This window comes from Megascapheus bottae, chromosome 9 (assembly GCF_031878675.1).
Source record: "Megascapheus bottae isolate mThoBot1 chromosome 9, mThoBot2.hap1, whole genome shotgun sequence".
Lineage (NCBI taxonomy): Eukaryota > Metazoa > Chordata > Mammalia > Rodentia > Geomyidae > Megascapheus > Megascapheus bottae.
This window is the reverse complement of record NC_143517.1, coordinates 492,296-510,673: the sequence shown is the minus strand read 5'-3', so window position 1 is coordinate 510,673 and position 18,378 is coordinate 492,296. Positions and strand designations below refer to the sequence as shown.

At 35.0% G+C, this 18,378-nt stretch overlaps 1 protein-coding gene across 1 annotated transcript in view; it reads left to right on the top strand.

The window, feature by feature from the left end:
* Positions 1 to 17,287, top strand: part of LOC150058675 (uncharacterized) — a 57,153-nt gene extending 39,866 nt beyond the window's left edge. The window contains exons 12-17 of the mRNA XM_090338624.1: positions 5,077 to 5,213; positions 9,787 to 9,916; positions 11,013 to 11,204; positions 11,580 to 11,794; positions 13,869 to 14,088; positions 17,189 to 17,287. Of these exons, the coding sequence (XP_090194750.1) occupies positions 5,077 to 5,213; positions 9,787 to 9,916; positions 11,013 to 11,204; positions 11,580 to 11,794; positions 13,869 to 14,088; positions 17,189 to 17,224 (930 nt within the window). The 3' untranslated portion in view covers positions 17,225 to 17,287. The remainder of the gene's footprint in view (positions 1 to 5,076; positions 5,214 to 9,786; positions 9,917 to 11,012; positions 11,205 to 11,579; positions 11,795 to 13,868; positions 14,089 to 17,188) is intronic.
* The last annotated feature ends 1,091 nt before the right edge of the window (positions 17,288 to 18,378 follow it).

Sequence of the window (18,378 nt, the reverse complement as noted above, 5' to 3'; positions counted from 1 at the left end):
CATATCTAAAATATATCAACAGCTCAAAACATTGAATCACTCCAAAACTAATCTCCAAAGAAACAACCATCCCATTAAAAAATTGGCCAAAGACTTAAAGAGAGTCTTCTCTGAAGAAGAAATAAGAATGGCCTATAGACACATGAAAAAATGCTCAACATCTCTGGCCATAAAAGAAATGCAAATCAAAGCAACTCTAAGATTCCACCTCACTCCAGTGAGACTGGCCATGATCAAGAATCTAATAACAACAGATGCTGGCAGGAATGTGGCCAGGAGGGATCATTACTTCAAGGTTGGTGGGAGTGCAAACTCATTCAACCACTAGGGAAAGCAGTATGGTAGCTCCTCAAAAGACTAAACATAGAGATCCCCTATAACCCAGCAATTCCACTACTTGGCATTTACCCAATTGTCCAGAAACAAGGACATACTAAATCCACTAGCACAGTGATGTCCATTGCAGCACTATTTACCATAGCAAAGATATGGAACCAACCCAGATGCCCCTCAGTTGATGAATGGATCAACAAGGAATTCTATGCTTTTGTTAGAAAGAACGACATCTCCCCATTTTTAAGGAAATGGAAAGATTTAGAAAAAATCATGTTAAGTAAAGTAAGCCAGACTTAAAGGAACATAGGCTCAGTGGTTTCTCTCATTTGTCATAATCAGCAGAAACCTTGGGCTCTCCTAGCAGAGATTTACAATAGAACAAAACCTAGAATGATGCTATAAATGAAAGGATCTTCAGGATATAGAAACAAAAGCCATATAATGAGTGATTGTTGTCCTTAATTTACTATGTTATCTCTCACCTCTTTTGCTGTCCCTTGGTTACCTCATGTTGTTACAATTTTTCACCTGGTTATCTGATATACTGTATATATGCTTAAATGGTTGTTTGGGATAGGAGAGGGAAGAGGGGCAGGAAATGGGAAACAGGACATGAGAAAGGGTATCAATGTATGTGAAGTAATACACCTTGTATCTGAATATAATGTAACCCTTCTATTAATTACAATAAAAATATATGAAAGAAAAAATCATATAGATAATTCTTATTTCCATATGCTGGAGTTAATTTGGCTTAGCATCATCCTATATGGCCATATGCACATAGCTTTTGAGCTATTGTGATCCTCTGTTAGGAAAAATCCTAGACTCATAGTATTACAAATGAAGGAATCCATGGAGCCTATGTTTCTTTGGGTCTGGATTTCTTTACTTAATATGATTTTTCCAAGTCTTGCCATTTGACATGGATTTTTTTTTTGCCAGTCATAGGGCTTGTCTTCAGGGCCTGCGCACTGTCCTTGGACTTTTCTCAAGGCTAGAGATATGTATGTGGTACCAAGGAATTGAACTCAGGCCTTCATGAATGCTAGGCAAGTGCTCTATCACTAGGCCAAACTCCAGGCCCCATGGACTTTTTTTTTTAGTATCACTTTTTAGCTATTTTGAATTAATGAAGTAGCTGTTACGCCTAACTGGTTGCTTCCTACTTAAATTTTGTTGTTGATTTTGTTCTAGTACTAGGATTTGTGCTCTTGCTTGGCATGAATTTTATTCATGCTTGGTGCTCAGTTACTAGAACCATGCTTCCATTAATGGATTTCTTTAAGATACAATAGCTAGAATAACATACTTTATGTACATAATATACATACATAAATATTAGGGAAACTTGAATATTGTTTGGATTGGTTGGTCATGGCTAAAATGAAGAAAAGAACTGAAATAAATAAATAATAAAAGTAAATCAGACCTGTTTTATTACCAAACTTTAGGAATATATAACACTAATATATGTTGATAGTGTTCTATAAATGAAAATGCCGGGATTTTTTTTTTTGCCAGTCCTGGGCTTGAGCATTGTCCTTGGACTCTACCACTTGAGCCTCAGCACCACTTCTGGCTTTTTTGCTATGTATGTGGGGTACCGAGGAATCAAATCTAGGTCTTCGTGCATGCTAGGCAAGCACTCTACCACTAGGCAAAACTCCCGGCCCCACCAGGAGATATTTTTATATAAGTTAAATATCGAAAAATATAGTGGAAGAGTATATGAAAATTTTGTAGCACTTTAATTAATCTTATAAAAAATAATGAAGAGTTTTCTGTTGATTCCCAAAGAAATGAATGTGCCTAGGCTATTTTGAATTCTGCTTTGTGAATCAGTAGCTTCTGACTTTTTGAGAAATCTCTTACAATAATGATTCATATGGTACAGATTAACTGGGTAAAGATATCTCTGGAAGAAAAGATTGGACAAAGGGTGAGCAAAAACATCAGTGGTATTCACTAGATACTATGTGCAAAATGAACTAAATTGGGAGAGAGTGAGGGAGGGGTGACATGGTTCAAAGGGAAATGTGCACATTACTTAACTGTAACCCCGCTGTGCATCACTTCTACAGTAGCAATAACAATTATATTTGTACATAAAACAATATCTGTGGGGTGATAGCTCTCAGTGATTTTTATCTTTGAACTATGCTGTACATCCAAATGCAGTTCAGAAGATTTTTGTGAAGTCTTTGAAGCTCAGGCCTGCCCAGAAGGGGACATTGATTTCAAAGAAAAGAAAAATTGATAATCTGTTGTCTTCAGCCAGACTTTGCATCCCAACCCAGTCAGGTCTCCACAAATAAGTGGCCATCTAACAGGCAAAACCTGGCACTCGAGAAGTGGAGAATAAACTTGGATAACTCCCAAACAAACCTAAAATTTATGGCCAATAACCCATCTCAAAAGCAAAAGGAGTGGTTTGTTTTTTTTGGGGGGGGACTTGGATACTAAGGCTTAAGTAAGAATTTTGCATGGCCTAGTTTCAAATGCCTCCAACCTCTATCACTTGGAAAAAATCACCCTGAGTATTTCTTCAAGAGTGCTTGGAGTAGGGACAAGAAACCTTCCTCATTACTTCTTCAAATTTAAACTCCATTGAGGACATGCTAATCATGAACTCTAGCCAAGGCTATGAACCTCATCTGTGAGTGATTGTATTTTACCTCAGTGTTGGGTAATCTCACGTGGAATGTGATGTGGATGAGGGCAACACCAGGTACAATTATCTGAACAGGAAATCTTTCTACACAAAAATCATCCCTCAGAAGTAGATACTTTCTCAGAGAAACTTGATCATGCCTCATGGTGCATGAGGAGTGAAAAAGCAAAAGAAGTAAGCCATGGTAATGCTGGCAATTCCCAGCATGAAACCTGCCTGTTCATGAGTCCCTCAAGTCTGAAAGTGCTTAAAATTCCTAGGACAATAGAGCAGGAATGGTCATGCAGGATTCTGTAACTTTTTTTTTTGCCAGTCTTGGGCTTAGGCTCAGGGCCTGAGCACTGTCCTTGGACTTTCTCAAGGCTAGAGCTCTACCACTTGTGCCTCAGCACCACTTCCAGCTTTTTTCTATGTATGTAGTACCGAGGAATCGAACCCGGCTATTAGTGCATGCTAGGCAAGCACTCTACCACTAGGCTAACTCCAGCCCCTGTAACTTCTTTTTGAGTAGAGAATTCTTAGCAAGGTCTTTAAGGCCTTTAAGGCCAGTATTACAGGAAGTACATGTGAAAGCTTGTTCCTAGCTGGATATCATATATTACTCCTGGACAATCAAGTCTGCATATAGCTCAGGCCTCCAGAGGCTTTTCAGGGATCTGATGGAAACTGGGAGATTACTTCTGAAAGTCCTTTGTGATCACATAGATGTGGCATGAGAAGCAGAAACAACAAACTATTACTCCTCTTTGGGGCCATTCAGTGGATGGAGATTCTCACTATGTTCTCCGCTTTCCTTTCGTTTTCAAGTAAGTTTGCTAAAATAGAGAAATGTCCAAGGAAATGTTAAAGAACTATTCTCTTGGGAGAATGCTTATATCTCAAAATGACTTCAGCACATCACTGTTATACTGTTATGTCTTCCCAGAAAACTATTTTAAGGAAAAGGAAAAGATAAAGCATGTTGGTCAATATTGTAAAAACAATAATAGTCAGAATCCACATTAAAAAGTCTGATATCAGATGTCTTTAGAATCATGCATGGTAAGTTTTTATTGCCTATAAACTAAGTAAATAAAGGAATAAACAAAGTTCTGCAACTCAAAATTCATAAAAGGTAACGTTGGCTGGGTGTGGTGGCTCACACCTGTAATCCTAGGTACTCAGGAGGTTGAGGTCGGAGGATCGCCATTCAAAGCCAGCCTGGTCACTAAAGTCCATGAGACTCTTATCTCTATTTAACCACCAGAAAACTGGAAGTGGCACTATGGCTCAAGGGGTAGGGTGGTAGTCTTGAGAAGAGCTCAGGGACAACATCCAGGCCCAGAGTTCAATCCCAGAACCGACCAAAAAAAAAAAAGGAATGTTGATGAGTGTATAAGTCAGTTTGAGCTCCTTTGAATATTAATTTCAACTAACCTTGCTAATCTTTCTTAATATGTATTATTAATAAACTCAGAAATTATATTTCTATAATTGAAAACAAGTATTTCTACATGAATGTCCATATCATCACTATTCACAGTAGCCTAAAGAGGAAAACACCACAAATGTTTAGCAAGAAAAGTATATTCCATATAAGGGAATATTCAGTCATAAAAAGGACTAAGATACAGTATAAGTATTTGGTAAATAAAGCTCAAAAACATTTTGCTAAGTGAAAAACAGGCAGAATCAATACCATTTATATGAAATATCCAGGATGGGTAAATCTATTAAGAACAAGAATAGATTGCTGGTTGTCAGAGGCTGGGAAGTAGGGGAGCTAGGTGGTAGTAGATTAATTGATCTGTAGTTTTATTGTAAGGTGATAAAATGTCTTGAAATTAGATAAAAGAGGTAGTTGTACCTCTGCAAATATACTGAATGCCACTGTATTGACGTGTTTGACAGATAGTTTTACATTGTGTGAATTTCATGTTGGTGAGAAAAATAGTTGTACAATATATATTTCTGCATGTAAATTAAAATTCTTAAACTTCAGAAAAATGATATAGTAATAAATTATATTTCTAAGAAGGAAAAGTGTCTATAATTTTTGGACGTTTATTTTTGTATTTTTTTCAAAGACTGAAGATGAACTAGTAAAGAAACTTATTGAGTCAGTACAGAAACTGGAATTCGCTTTGATTCAAAAGAAGAAGAAAATGGAAAAATTAGAAAAAGAGATAACTGAGCAAGATATGAATATTCAACATTTTAAATGGTAGTAGTTTTACTAAATCCTAAACATCAGTTCATTTTATAACCAAAAGTTAATCCTATTTTGGAATTTAGATCAGAAATTCACAACAGAATTAAAACTTTAAAAAATGACACCGTGTAATGTTTTCTCTTAATGATGTTAAAAACTACAGTGCTGTCTGTGATTTCACACAACTGTAATCACAGCTATGTGGGGAAGCAGAGATTCAAGTGGATTCAAATTGAAGGCTTAACTTGGCCAAAAAGTTTTAAATACTGTAGAAGTCAGAATTGGAACTCCTAGGAAATATTTGTAATTCCAACTGTCTGGGAAATCAGTTCAGAAGGATCATGATCTGAGGCTGGCTCACCTAATCTGAGATCTTACCTATACAAGAAATTAAATTAAATAAAAAGTAGCTGATAGCACTGCTCATTTGGTCAATTCAGAGCGAGCTAAATACAATGATAAAAATGCTTTTTCATGTACTTTGAATTTTCATTTCTGCAGACATTTTGGTTCTTTTCTTAATTTGCTAGTGTCCTTCCCTTCAGCATCATCTGGGATAATTCCATGTATGATGGGTCAAGGAAATGTTAAGAATTCTCTCCACTAGTAAGCGATATCCTCATGACTCCTTGATTATTGGCTGTGCCTTTTTTTCTTGTAGACCATGGTCACTAGGGCTAAAGTGTACTTTTTTTGTTTGTTTGCTGAATCTGGCTTTGAATAGAAGGTTTCACATTTGCTGGCCGAGTGCTATAACTCTTCAGCCATATTTCTAGCCATTTTTGCTTTAAGTAATTTTACATATGATATGTCTTCTGTTTCAGCACAGGGTCAGCCTTGAACCATGGTCTCCTATTGATGCCTTATAAATAGCTGCAATTATAGATGGAAAGCTCACATTTGGCTTGGATTAGGTGATATTAACTTTCTCTCCAGATTGGCCTTGGATCAATACTTCCTGAACCCATTTTTTGAGTAGCTGGCATTACAAAGTGAGCCAGTTGTAAAGTGCATTTTTTGTATCTTACATAACTATTTAAATATGCATATCATCCTTATTTATTTCTAAGTATACCTTACTTACTGACTTATTGATCCTTAGATTATAGGGATTTTTTTGTCTTTCTTTTTGGTAGTTCATGGGGTGTGAACTATGGGCTTGGGTGCTGTCCCTGAGCTCTTCAGCTCAAGGTAGGCTACTGCTCTATCACGTGAGTCACATTATTTAAAAATTTTTTTGCCAGTCCTGGGCCTTGAACTCAGGGCCTGAGCACTGTCCTTGGGCTTTCTCAAGGCTAGAGCTCTACCACTTGAGCCCAGCACCACTTCCAGCTTTTTTCTATGTATGTGGTACCAAGGAATCGAACCCGGGTCTTTGTGCATACTAGGCAAGCACTCCACCACTAGGCCAAACTCCCGGCCCTTTGAGCCACATTATTAACATTGATTTTTTTACATCATATTTCAAATGTCAAGTTATCAAATAAGTATTCAAGAATGGGATCTCTATATGCAATAACTGGCACATAAATTTAATAACAAAATTAAAATTTAAGCAGTTTGCATGTCATGATCTCTATAATAAAATATTGTGCCTAGAGAATAAATTATCTCATCATAGATTTTTATGTCTATGTAGTTATATTTATGACTCCAAGATCATGTCAGTGACTTTGAGTATCCAAAAGTCTTTGCTCTTATAGTGTTTGGATCTAATATCCACATATTCCTTTGGTCTTGGCTTATCTCTCGCAACATGTTTTCTCTAGTTTCATCCACTTCCCAATGAATGCCATTATTTTATCTTGTCTGATGGCTATGTGGAATTCCATTGTATATATGTACTACATTTTTTATATCCATTCATCTCTAGTGGGGCATCTGGGTTGTTTCCATCACTTGCATCACTAGGCTATTGTGAATAGCCATGAATATGGCTGTGCAGGTGTCCTTATCATATCCTGGGTTATGATGCTCAGGTAGATGTCCAGGAGTGGTATGGCTAGATGGTAGGGAAGGGCTATTTTTAGTTTTTTTGAGGAATGTCTAAAATGCCTTCCAGAGTGGGCATACTAGTTTACATTCCCACCAGCAGTGCAGTGGTTTTCCTCTTTCTCCATATTCCTGCCAGCACATTTGTCATTGTCTGAGTTCAGAGTATTGGCCATTCTGATTGGGTTAAGGTAGCATCTCAGGATCATTTTGATTTGCATTTTATTCATGACCATGGATGATGAACATTTTCTCATATGTTTCTTTGCCAGTTTAATCTCTTATTTTGGTAGGTGTCTCTTTAGTTCCCTTGCCCATTTATCAATTGGTTTGTTAGGTTGGGGAGGATTATTTTATTGAGTTCCCTGTAGATATTGGATATTAAGCACTTGTCTGATGTATTATTGATTGGTAAATATCTTTTCCCAGTTGATTGGCTGTCTTTCTACTTTGGTAGCTACATCTTGTCTATGCAGAAATGTTATTTTTAGGTAGTCACATTTGTCAAGTCTCTGTCCAATCTGTTGTGAGCATGGGACTCTGTTCAAGAAGTGTTTGACTGTTCTTATGAGATCCAGTGTCTCTCCTACAGTGTCGTGTAGCAGTTTCAGGGTTTCAGGTTTGATATTTAGGTCTTTTGTCTATTTGAGTTAATGTTTGTGCCTGGTAACAGGCATGGATCAATTTTTAGTTTTCTGTATATGATGCCCAGTTTTCCCAGCACCAATAATTGAAGAGGCTGTGTTTATTCCCCTGTATATTTCTGGTTCCTTTGTCAAATGTAAGTTGAGTATAGGTATGTGGTTTTATTTTTGGATCTTCTGTTCTGATCCATTGATCTTCTGGTCCATTTTTATGCCACTACCTAGTTGATTTTGTTATTATGGCTCTATATTAGAGTTTGAAGTCTGGTATTATAATACCACCTGCATTGCCCTTTTTGCCTAGAATTGCTTTGGCTATTCTGAGACTTTTGTTGTTCCATATGAACCTTTGTACTATGCTTTCTATTTCAATAAAGAATGTCCTTGGGATTTTGATGGGTATTGCATTGAAATTGTATATCAATTTTGGCAATATGGCCATTTTGACTCTATTCATTCGATCTATCCATGAGCATGGGATGTCTTTCCATTTCCTGATATCCTCTTTGATTTCTTTCATTAGGCTTTAAGAGTTTTCATTAAGTAATTCCTTTACATCTTTGGTTAAGTTAATTCCTAATTATTTTATTCTTTTGGGGGGTATTGCAAATGATATCATTTTCTTGATTTGGCCTTCTGTTTGTGTATTGTTGGCGTACAGAAAGGCTACTGACTTTTGCAGGTTGATTTTGTATCCTGCCATTTTGCCAAAGTGGTTTATTAGTTCTAAGAGTTTGGGAGTGGAATTATTGGGTCATTCAGATAGAGGATCATGTCATCTGTAAATAGGGATAGTTTAATTTCCTCTTTCCCTTTGTGGATCTTCTTGATGTCTTCTCTTGCCTTATTGCTCTGGCTAAGGATTCCAGCACTATACTGAAGAGAAGTGGAGAAAGTGGGCATCCTTGTCTAGTTCTTGATTTTAAGGTAAATGGTTCTAGTCTTTCTCCATTTAGTATGATCCTGGCTGTAGGTTCGTCATATATGGCTTTAATTATTTTAAAGAATGTACTTCCTATTCCTATTTTCTCTGGTGCTTTCAACATGAATGGTTGTTGTATTTTGTCAAATGCCTTCTTGGCATCCAGATAAATTATCATATGATTCTTAACCTTAGCTCTATTAATACCTATAGCCAATTTTTATTTATTTTTATTTTTTATATATTTGTATTGTAATTAATAAAAGGGTTACATGATATTTGCCAGATAGAAGGTGCATTAATTCACATATATTGATACCCTTTCACATGTCTTGGTCCCCATTACCCTCCCCTCCCCCCATCTTGGTTTTCCCCCCTTCCCTATCCAATTTCAAATAACCAAATACAAATAAATCCAATAAATCAGATAACAAAGTGAGATACTATATCAATATGAGATAACCAAGGGACAACAAAAGAGATGAGAGATAACATAGTACATTAAGGACAACAATCATTCATTATATGGCTTTTGTTTCAATATCCTCGAGGTCTTTTCAATTAGCTTCATACTATATGGCCTTATGTATCAAGGTTTTGCTCTATTGCAGATCTCTACTAGTAGAGCCCAAGGTTTCTACTGATTATGACAAATGAGGGAAACCGTTGAGCCTAAGTTCCTTTGAGTCTATATAGCCAGTTTTTAATAAGGAAAGGTTTCATGTTGACATGTCAAATATATATTAAGTTAAAATGATTCTTTTTATAGTTATCACATGTACTCTTTCTTTTTTTGTCATATATACCATAAAATTTTCTTGGGCATATATATCATAAATATCATACATGCCATAAAAATTTCAATATTATTTATATACTTCTATAATTATGTTAAGATGATGGCTAATAATTTACTGATGAAATAAATAGAGATAATAGTTTAATTTCTGACAAAATATATTTATTTAGAAGGTGTTAAACATTTATTCTTTACTAACCTTCATATACTGATTCCATAACTCTCCAGGTTTAATGAACAACCTAAAATGACTAAAGAGAAGGTAGATGAAAATGAAAATGGAGAGTGGAGTACTGATGAACTTCTAAAACAAAGTGAACTGGAAGAAGACATTTCAATTAACATGCTGATAAGTGAGGTAATTATAATCTCTTTAAGGGAACAAACGTCTTTCAACTAGAGAATACATAAATTCTATGAACAGCAAAATAAAGATTTAATCTTATGTAAACCTGATTTCAGTGAAAAATGTATGCCATTTCTCTGACATGGAAAGACTTTTTTTCTTGATATAAAGCCAAGGAGTGCACTATAACATGATCTCAAATTATAATGACAAAGTCAGATTTTATTACAATGCAATACCTGTTAGGATGTTTAGAGTTATATGGTTATTACTTTAATCAGTTTGTTCAGAGTTTATGGTTATTACTTTTATTGTCCTAAAATGAACTTCAATATCTTGTAGCTATCAACCTGTCCTATTCTTGATCAGATTTGGAAGCTACTACTTTCTGTGTCTTCTATCAATTTGCATAGTTTGGAAATTTATGTAAATGGAATCACTTAATCTGTGGTCTAACAGTTTTTGCTTTTTACTTGGAATAATATTTGTAATGCTAATACTGGTAGTAGGAAGCATAAGTAATTTATTAAGGCTGAGTAATAGCCCATTGCAAGTATATACTATATATTTAGGTACTCATCAGCCAATGGATCTCTGCTTTCTTTTCTACTTGAGGATTTTGCTACTAATTCTTCTGTGGACATGTAAGTAGAATGACTGACTGAGTAATGCAATTCTGTGACATTTTGAGGAAGTGTCAGTATTGATTTGTTTTCCAAATTGGCTATATCATAGTACATTCTTTTAGCATCTCACAGTTTGATGTATTACACCATAGGGTCTTTCCTCTACACAATCTAGATGGAGTTGAGCATATGCTTTTCATGTGCTATTAAATCATTTGTATAGGTTTTTTGGAGAAATAGCTATTTAAGTTCCTTTCAAATTGTGTTATTTTTATTTTTATTTTTTTTTACTTCTAATAGTCTGTATAATTTCCTTGATTTAAATTTTACTGAGCTTCAGAGCAACTCAATAAGTACATTTGAAGAATCCACTACAAATTATTTATTACAAGTGTATTTATATCAGTTTATACATGGTTTTATTTTAGACAATTTTCAGACTACATCTTTTATTTCTAAAATATATGATTATATTCATGCAGATTAGCAATGCTAAAGAAAAATTGGAAATTACATCTAGCAAATATGCTCAGCTGAATGAACATATTCAATGTCTTGAGCAGGATATATTGTCAATAAAAGGTATCCTAAAGAAATGGGAACAGCTAGCAAAAAATCATGAGGATTTAGAAGAGAAATTCCTAATCTTCACAAATCTTATTCAAGAGCAAATGGTAGGTCATAAGTATATGGTAGTTCATAAGCTTCATTGCTCAAATTTTATGAAATTTGAATTTGTGCTATTATTCTGTGGATTTACAAATTATATCGGTAATAGACTAAGATGATTGAAACCTAAGTCTATAGCTCAATGAAAAAGTACTTTAATCACTTCTATGCAAGACAGAATTGAAACTCCAGCCCCACAGAAAAGTAAAAAATGAATACAATATTTTTACGCAGATGAATGTTATAACCTGTAGACTTTGAGCTCCCATATTCCACATTGTTCTATAAGTTAATGTAATAATTTTTCTTAAATTTTTACCATCAGTAATTGTACAAAGTGGTAAATTTTGTTTAAAATATGTATTTTTAATTTGCTTTAGGAAAAGATAGCAGATCAAAAAAATTTAAAGCAACTAAGGGACAGTAATAATGATTCAATATTAAGTCAGATAGAACTAAGACTTAAAGCTATGAAAATGGAAATATATAAAATGGAAGATGAAAATGAGACAAAACAATCAGAAGTGGATAGATGTAAAAAAAATTGGATGGAAGATGTAAAATGTATAAAATCACTAATAAATGAGCTAAATGAGTAAGTCTCAAAATACCTAATTCCTTAATTGGCTGGAGACTAGTAGATCATAATTGTAACTCTTGCTAATTGAGAACAGGAGATTCACAGATTGGGGCGAACATTGGTAGAAAAGTTGACAAGATTTCTTATTTATTCACAAGTGGTTCACAAGTGGATGTACCTGTCACTACAATCCAATGGCAGGCTGAAACGGGGAGAATCGTAGTGTAGGTTCAGACCAGGAAGAAAAGTTCACGAGGCTGTCTCAATGGAGGGAAGCCTGATAGAGTACTGTGCTCCTGTGACTCCAACCACAGGAAGGCAGAAAATATACCATCTGAGACTTGTACTGTGGCAGGAAGTAAGACCCTTTGTAAAATAAGGAGTAAAGAGCCAGGAGTTTAGCTTAGTGGTAGAGTGCTTGCCTAGCATGTACTAGGACCCAGGTTCAATTCTTCAGTACAACATATATTGAAAAAAACCCAGAAATGATCCTGTGGCTCTAACTTTGAGAAAGCCCAAGGACAGTGCCCAGTCCCTGAGTTCAAAGCCCAGGACTGGAAAAAATTAAATAAATAAAATAAGGAGTGGAAAATATGCCTGAGCAATGGCAGTAGTATTGTCCCTTCCTAGCAAATGTGAAGACCTTAGTTTAAACACTACTACTGAAAATAAGGATAATGATATATAAAAAATAAATACTACCACTACTTTTATCAGTGTGTGGGAGTATGTGAAAGAAAAGATGTGTCTCACTTCTGATGCCTTAGTAATGAGGTAATAACTAATTGTCTTTGTGTTTTTATTGATTGCAAATATGCTTTCTCATTTTCATTATGGATTGAGGTTATGAAATATTCATGAACACTAAATGACTCAACACAAATTATAGGTGGAATGAACCACTGGTGAAAATGAGCATCTAGAAATACTTGCAGGGGATGTTTGTGAAAACCTCTGTTTTAGTAAATACAAGCACTTCTAGTTTATACCCTCTGTTATAAATTGTTCTGTAGCTCTCTATATGTGTGCTTTGTAATGTTTCATGTATGAACATATAATGAAATGGCTATTATAGTTAAGGATATTGACATATCACCTCAAGCAGTTCTACCCTTGTTTTTTTACTAGCAGCTCAGGAAACATAATTTGAGCCTTTTTAGAAGTCTCAGTACTTTCTGATAGTGCATGGGCCACATATCCCTAATTTGTCTTACTAGTTTAAAAGCCTTCTGAATATGTCTATGATATTCTTAGCAATAGCCCAAATGTTAAGTATATAGGATCATATATAATGAACACTAAGAATTGGAGAACAAGAAGTTCTTTTCATGTTCTGTATGCAGTTATTTCTATTTTTTCTTTGTTTTAGTTTTCTGTACCCTTTCTTTTGTATATAACCTTAGCTGAAACTTGGAAGGGGAAGGGAATTAAAGAAACAGCAGGACAAAGAATGAATTGATACAGCAGTGATACTCACTAGACACTATGTTGGAAATGAACTTTACAACTTGGTGGGAAGGGGAGTGGAGAGTGATGTGCTGGAGAAAATGAGGGAGGAGATAGCAATGTTAAAAAGAAATGTACTCACTACCTTACTTTTGAAATTGTAATCCATCTGTCCATCACCTTTACAATATGTTAAAAAAAGAAAAAATCCTTTTGAAAATAGATACTGTTTTTACATTTATTTATTTATTTATTTATTTATTTATTTATTTATTTATTTATTTATTTATTTATCTTTGCCAGTCCTGGGGCTTGAACTCAGGGCCTGAGCACTGTCCCATGCTTCTCAAGGCTAGCACTCTACCACTCGAGACACAGCACCACTTCATGCTTTTTCTGTGTATGTGGTACTGAGGAATTAACTCAGAGCTTTTTGCATGCTAGGCAAACACTCTACCACTAGGCCACACTCAGCCTCTTCACAAACATTTTAAAGCAATAGATCTACAGAGTAGGTAACCTTTTATGTATTTTCAGGTTCAAGACATTATTTAATCTTCATTTTTATTTGGAGTTGTATTTGTATAAATAATGTTACTTAGGAGACATACAGGTAACAATATTTGCCTTTGAAATTTCACAGTACTGATGAGGAACTAGAGGCTGTCAATAGAAAATGTTTGCTGAAGAAAGAGCAGAAGCAATCTTTGCATAGAATTGATAGCATGAGGTCTGTCCTAGAAGGTCCTTGTACTTCAAAGTGTGGTAGTTCAGACCTGAACTCCAGTTTTATTGTAAGAGAAGACTCATGTTTTTCTAGTATGAGTCTTGCTTATGAGGAGCTGAGAAAATATCTATACAAGGTTAGTTATATTTTTTTCCTTTGGAGTTTCAAATTTCTCATATCATTATTGTTAATTTGGAGACATTGTGTTGATATTATGCATGTATAACATTCAAATGACTTATGTAAAATTTGAATCAAGCATTTATGAAAGATAATACCATTACATTTGTAAATACTCAATTCAAATGTCATAAAAATGTATTATAGCTTTTATAGTTTTTATTTTTGGTGTTTTAAGTTTCAAGAAAATCATCTTTGATCTGGTATTGAATTATCATTGTAAGGCTTGTATGTTTTCAAGAAAAAATTTCTCAAATTAATATGAAATCTAACCATAAATTAAATTTTTACTTCCTTCTTTCATTCCTTCCTTTCCCCCTACTCTCTCTCCCTTTCTTTCTTTCTTTCTTTCTTTCTTTCTTTCTTTCTTTCTTTCTTTCTTTCCCCCTTCTCTTCTTTCTTTCTCCTTTTCTTTCTCATATTCTTTCTTTCTTTCTTTCTTTCTTTCTTTCTTTCTCCCTTTCTTTCTTTCTTTCTCCCTTTCTTTCTTTCTTTCTTTCTTTCTTTCTTTCTTTCTTTCTTTCTTTCTTTCTTTCTTTCTTTTCTCCCTTTCTTTCTCCTCTCCTCTCCTTCCTTCCTTCCTTCCTTCCTTCCTTCCTTCCATCCTTCCTTTCACCTGCCAGTCCTGAGGCTTGAACTCAATGCCTGAGCACTGTAACTGATCTTGAACTCAGTGCCAGAGCACTGTCCCTGAGCTTCTTTTGCTCAAGGCTAGAACTCTACCACTTGAATCACAGCATCACTTTCAGCTTTTTTGAGTATATGGAACCAGGGACGCAAACCCGGGTCTCTGTGCATGCTAGGCAAGCACTCTACCTCTAGGCCAAACTCCCAGTCCCTAAATTTTATTTTCTCCCTAAAATTTATGATACATTTGACATGATATGATATTTACCATCAAAAGTGTTTGAAATAGGGAATGTGGCTTAATGGTCAAGTGCTTGCGGCTTAGCATGCATGGAGTCCCACATTCAACTCCTCAATAAAACATGCATAAAACCAGAAGTGGTATTGTGGCTGAAGTAGTAGGGTGCTAGTCTTGAGTAAAAGAAGTTCAGGAACAATGCTCAAGTCCTCCCTGTATTCAAGCCCCAGAACTGGCAAAAAAAAAGTTTGAAATATTCAATATACTATGTCAGAACCTGGTTGTGGCATGTGTAAAATATTGAAGTGATAGCAACTCTACTAAGCAAAAAAGCACATAATATACTTAACTTCAATTAGCCAGTAGAAAACAATAAAAAACCGATACTAGAGACCTGGCTTGTGTGGGAGAGCACCATCTTAAGAGAAAAAGTAAAGCAAAATTTCAAACATCAGTACCAGCCCAAACAAGAAAAAAATGATTTAAAGAATCACATTTCAATTAAGGATATATAGATGCAGAACAATAATTTGAAATGTTTTCATATATTTCATTTTTGAGCAGAAATAATATTCAGAAAATCATTCAAAAATTGGTCCTTTATTTCTCAGAAGACATAAAGCTTATGAATAGTTGCACATTCCCCATTGTTCCAATTCTTTATTATTATTATTATTATTTTTTTTTTGGCCAGTCCTGGGCTTGAGCTCAGGGCCTGAGCACTATCCTTGGACTTTCTCAAGGCTAGAGCTCTACCACTTGAGCCTCAGCACCACTTCCAGCTTTTTTTGTATGTATGTGGTACCAAGGAATTGAACCCGGGTCTTCGCACATGCTAGGCAAGCACTTTAACCACTAGGCCAAACTCCCGGCCCCGATTGTTCCAATTCTTAAAAGACATAAGGCAACAAATTAAGTTTGTAAATTGTAAAAAGGAATGAATGCATGACACAACCATAGCCAATTTTCAAATCCATCTTGGCAAAAGATTTTATAGGTACTGTCTAAATAGTATAATATTTATTTTTTAATTTTTTGTTGGTCATGGGGTTTGAACTTTGTACCTACTGCTACACCACTTTGAGCCACAGCACCACTTCCAGTTTTCTGGTGGTTAATTGGAGATAAGCGTCTCATGACTTTCAAGAGCTGACTGGCTTTGAAATGTGATACTCAGATCTCTGCCTCCTGTGTAACTAAGTCTACAGGCATGAGACTTAGAATAATATTTAAAATCTTTTTTCAGTAGTGATTTCATGACAATAGCAATTGCCTCATTTTTGCATTTAATAGTCAGTTACAAAAGTATAATAATGTGTTCAAGTTTTATTGTTCTGCTGCACTAGAGATGAGAGACAAACCGGCAGTTTGGACCAGTGGTAGAGTGCATGCCTAACATGCACCAAAAAAAGAAGGAAATAAAGATGAAAAGATGAGAGTCAAGACTTAACATTTATTAGGCAAATGCCCTACGATTTGAATCTCACTTTCAGCCCTTTTTCTTTAATTTGGTTTTCATACATTTTTTTCCTTTTTGCCAGCCCTGGGGCTTGAACTTAGGGCCTGAACATTGTCCTTGGGCTAGCTCTTTACCATTTGAGCCACAGCACCACTTCCAGCTTTTTCTGTGTATGTGTATATGTGGTATGAGGAATTGAACCCTAGTCTTCATGCATGCTGGGCAAGTACTCTACTACTAGGCAAACTCCCCGCCCCTTCAAAGGGTTTTATACTTTTATGTTGGCTTTGGATTATAGTGCGTTTTCTTCTGCCTGCCAAAGAGTTATGATTACAAGCATATACCATCACATTCTGCTCAAAGTTTTAAATTTCCCAAGGTTGACAATGAATGTATTTTAGGAAAGATCTATTAAAATTGATTAAATATTATAAGCAGCAGAGTTATGCTAGGAATCAAAATGTAATGTATTTAGTATATCTGTTGAATTATTAAACTTTGTTAGTATGATATAACACTCCATTGAAATAATATATTTAAGTGATAAACATTGTCTTTCTATCATATTAAAATGACATATTTTTCTGCATAAAAATTAAATAAATGTTGAAGTAATATTCAGATTTAATCATATCTCAAGTGTTAAGGTTACATATTCTAAGTGCACTATCATCTAAATGATAATGTACCTTTTTAAACGGAAAATGAATAAATATATTTGATTTATTTCAGAGCCAGAGGAAATTGGAAAAGCTGGCTGAACAGTAGAAGGCATATTATCAACTTTATGTATCAATGGCATGTTGACTTACGAAATAAAATATAAATAGCAGATGGTTAATAGATGCTACCTGAAATTTTGATATATATATATATATATATATATATATGAAATGAAAGATGAAAAATGTGGACATCTCTAAATTTAATTTTCTTTTTAATATATTTTTTATTGTAATTAATAGAAGGGTTACATGATTTTTGCCAGATAGAAGATGCATTAATTCACATACATTGATACCCTTCCTCATGTCTTGGTCCCCATTACCCTCCTCCCCACCCCCTTCTTGCTTTTCCCCCCTTCCCTGTCCAATTTCAACTAACCAAATACAAATGTATCCAATCTATCAGATAACAAAGTGAGATACTGTGACAATATGAGATAACAAAGGAACAGCAAAAGAGATGAGAAATAACAGCACCTTAAGGACAGCAATCATTCATTATATGGCTTTTGTTTCAATATCCTAGAGGTCCATTCAATTAGCTTCATACTATATGGCCTTATGTATCAAGTTTTTGCTCTATTGCAAATTTTGTTAATTCTTTCAAAAAACCAACTCCTTGTTTTGTTGATTCTTTCTATAGTTTTTTTGGATTCCAAATCATTTAATTCTGCTTTGATTTTAATAATTTGCTTCCTTCTACTGGGATTAGGGTTGGTTTTTTGCTCTTTTTCTAGGAGCTTAAGGTGACACATTAACTTGTTGGTTTGCAAGTTTTCCAATTTGTTGTTGTAGGCACTCAGAGCTATAAATTTTCCTCTGAGTACTGCCTTTGCCATGTCCTACTTAACTTGTACTCACAGAAAAGCTTTGAATTGAAAACTAAGTGATATTTGTACATGCTTTAAAATCTTTTTCAAGAATCTTTTGACTTGGGAAAAATAAAAACGTTTGTAAAACATCAATGAGCACTTTTTTTGGGGTCATAGGGCTTGAACTCGGCCTAGGCACTATCCATGAGTTCTTTGGCTCAAGGCTACCATCTTACCCTTGAGCCAAGCCCACTGCCAATTTTCTAGAGGTTGATTGGAGATAAGAGTCTCAGGTCCTTTTGTGCCTGAGCTGGCTTTGCACTTGACTTTTTTTTTCTAAAGTGGTTATGGCTGGTCATTGTTGTAGCCATGTCAAAATCTCCAC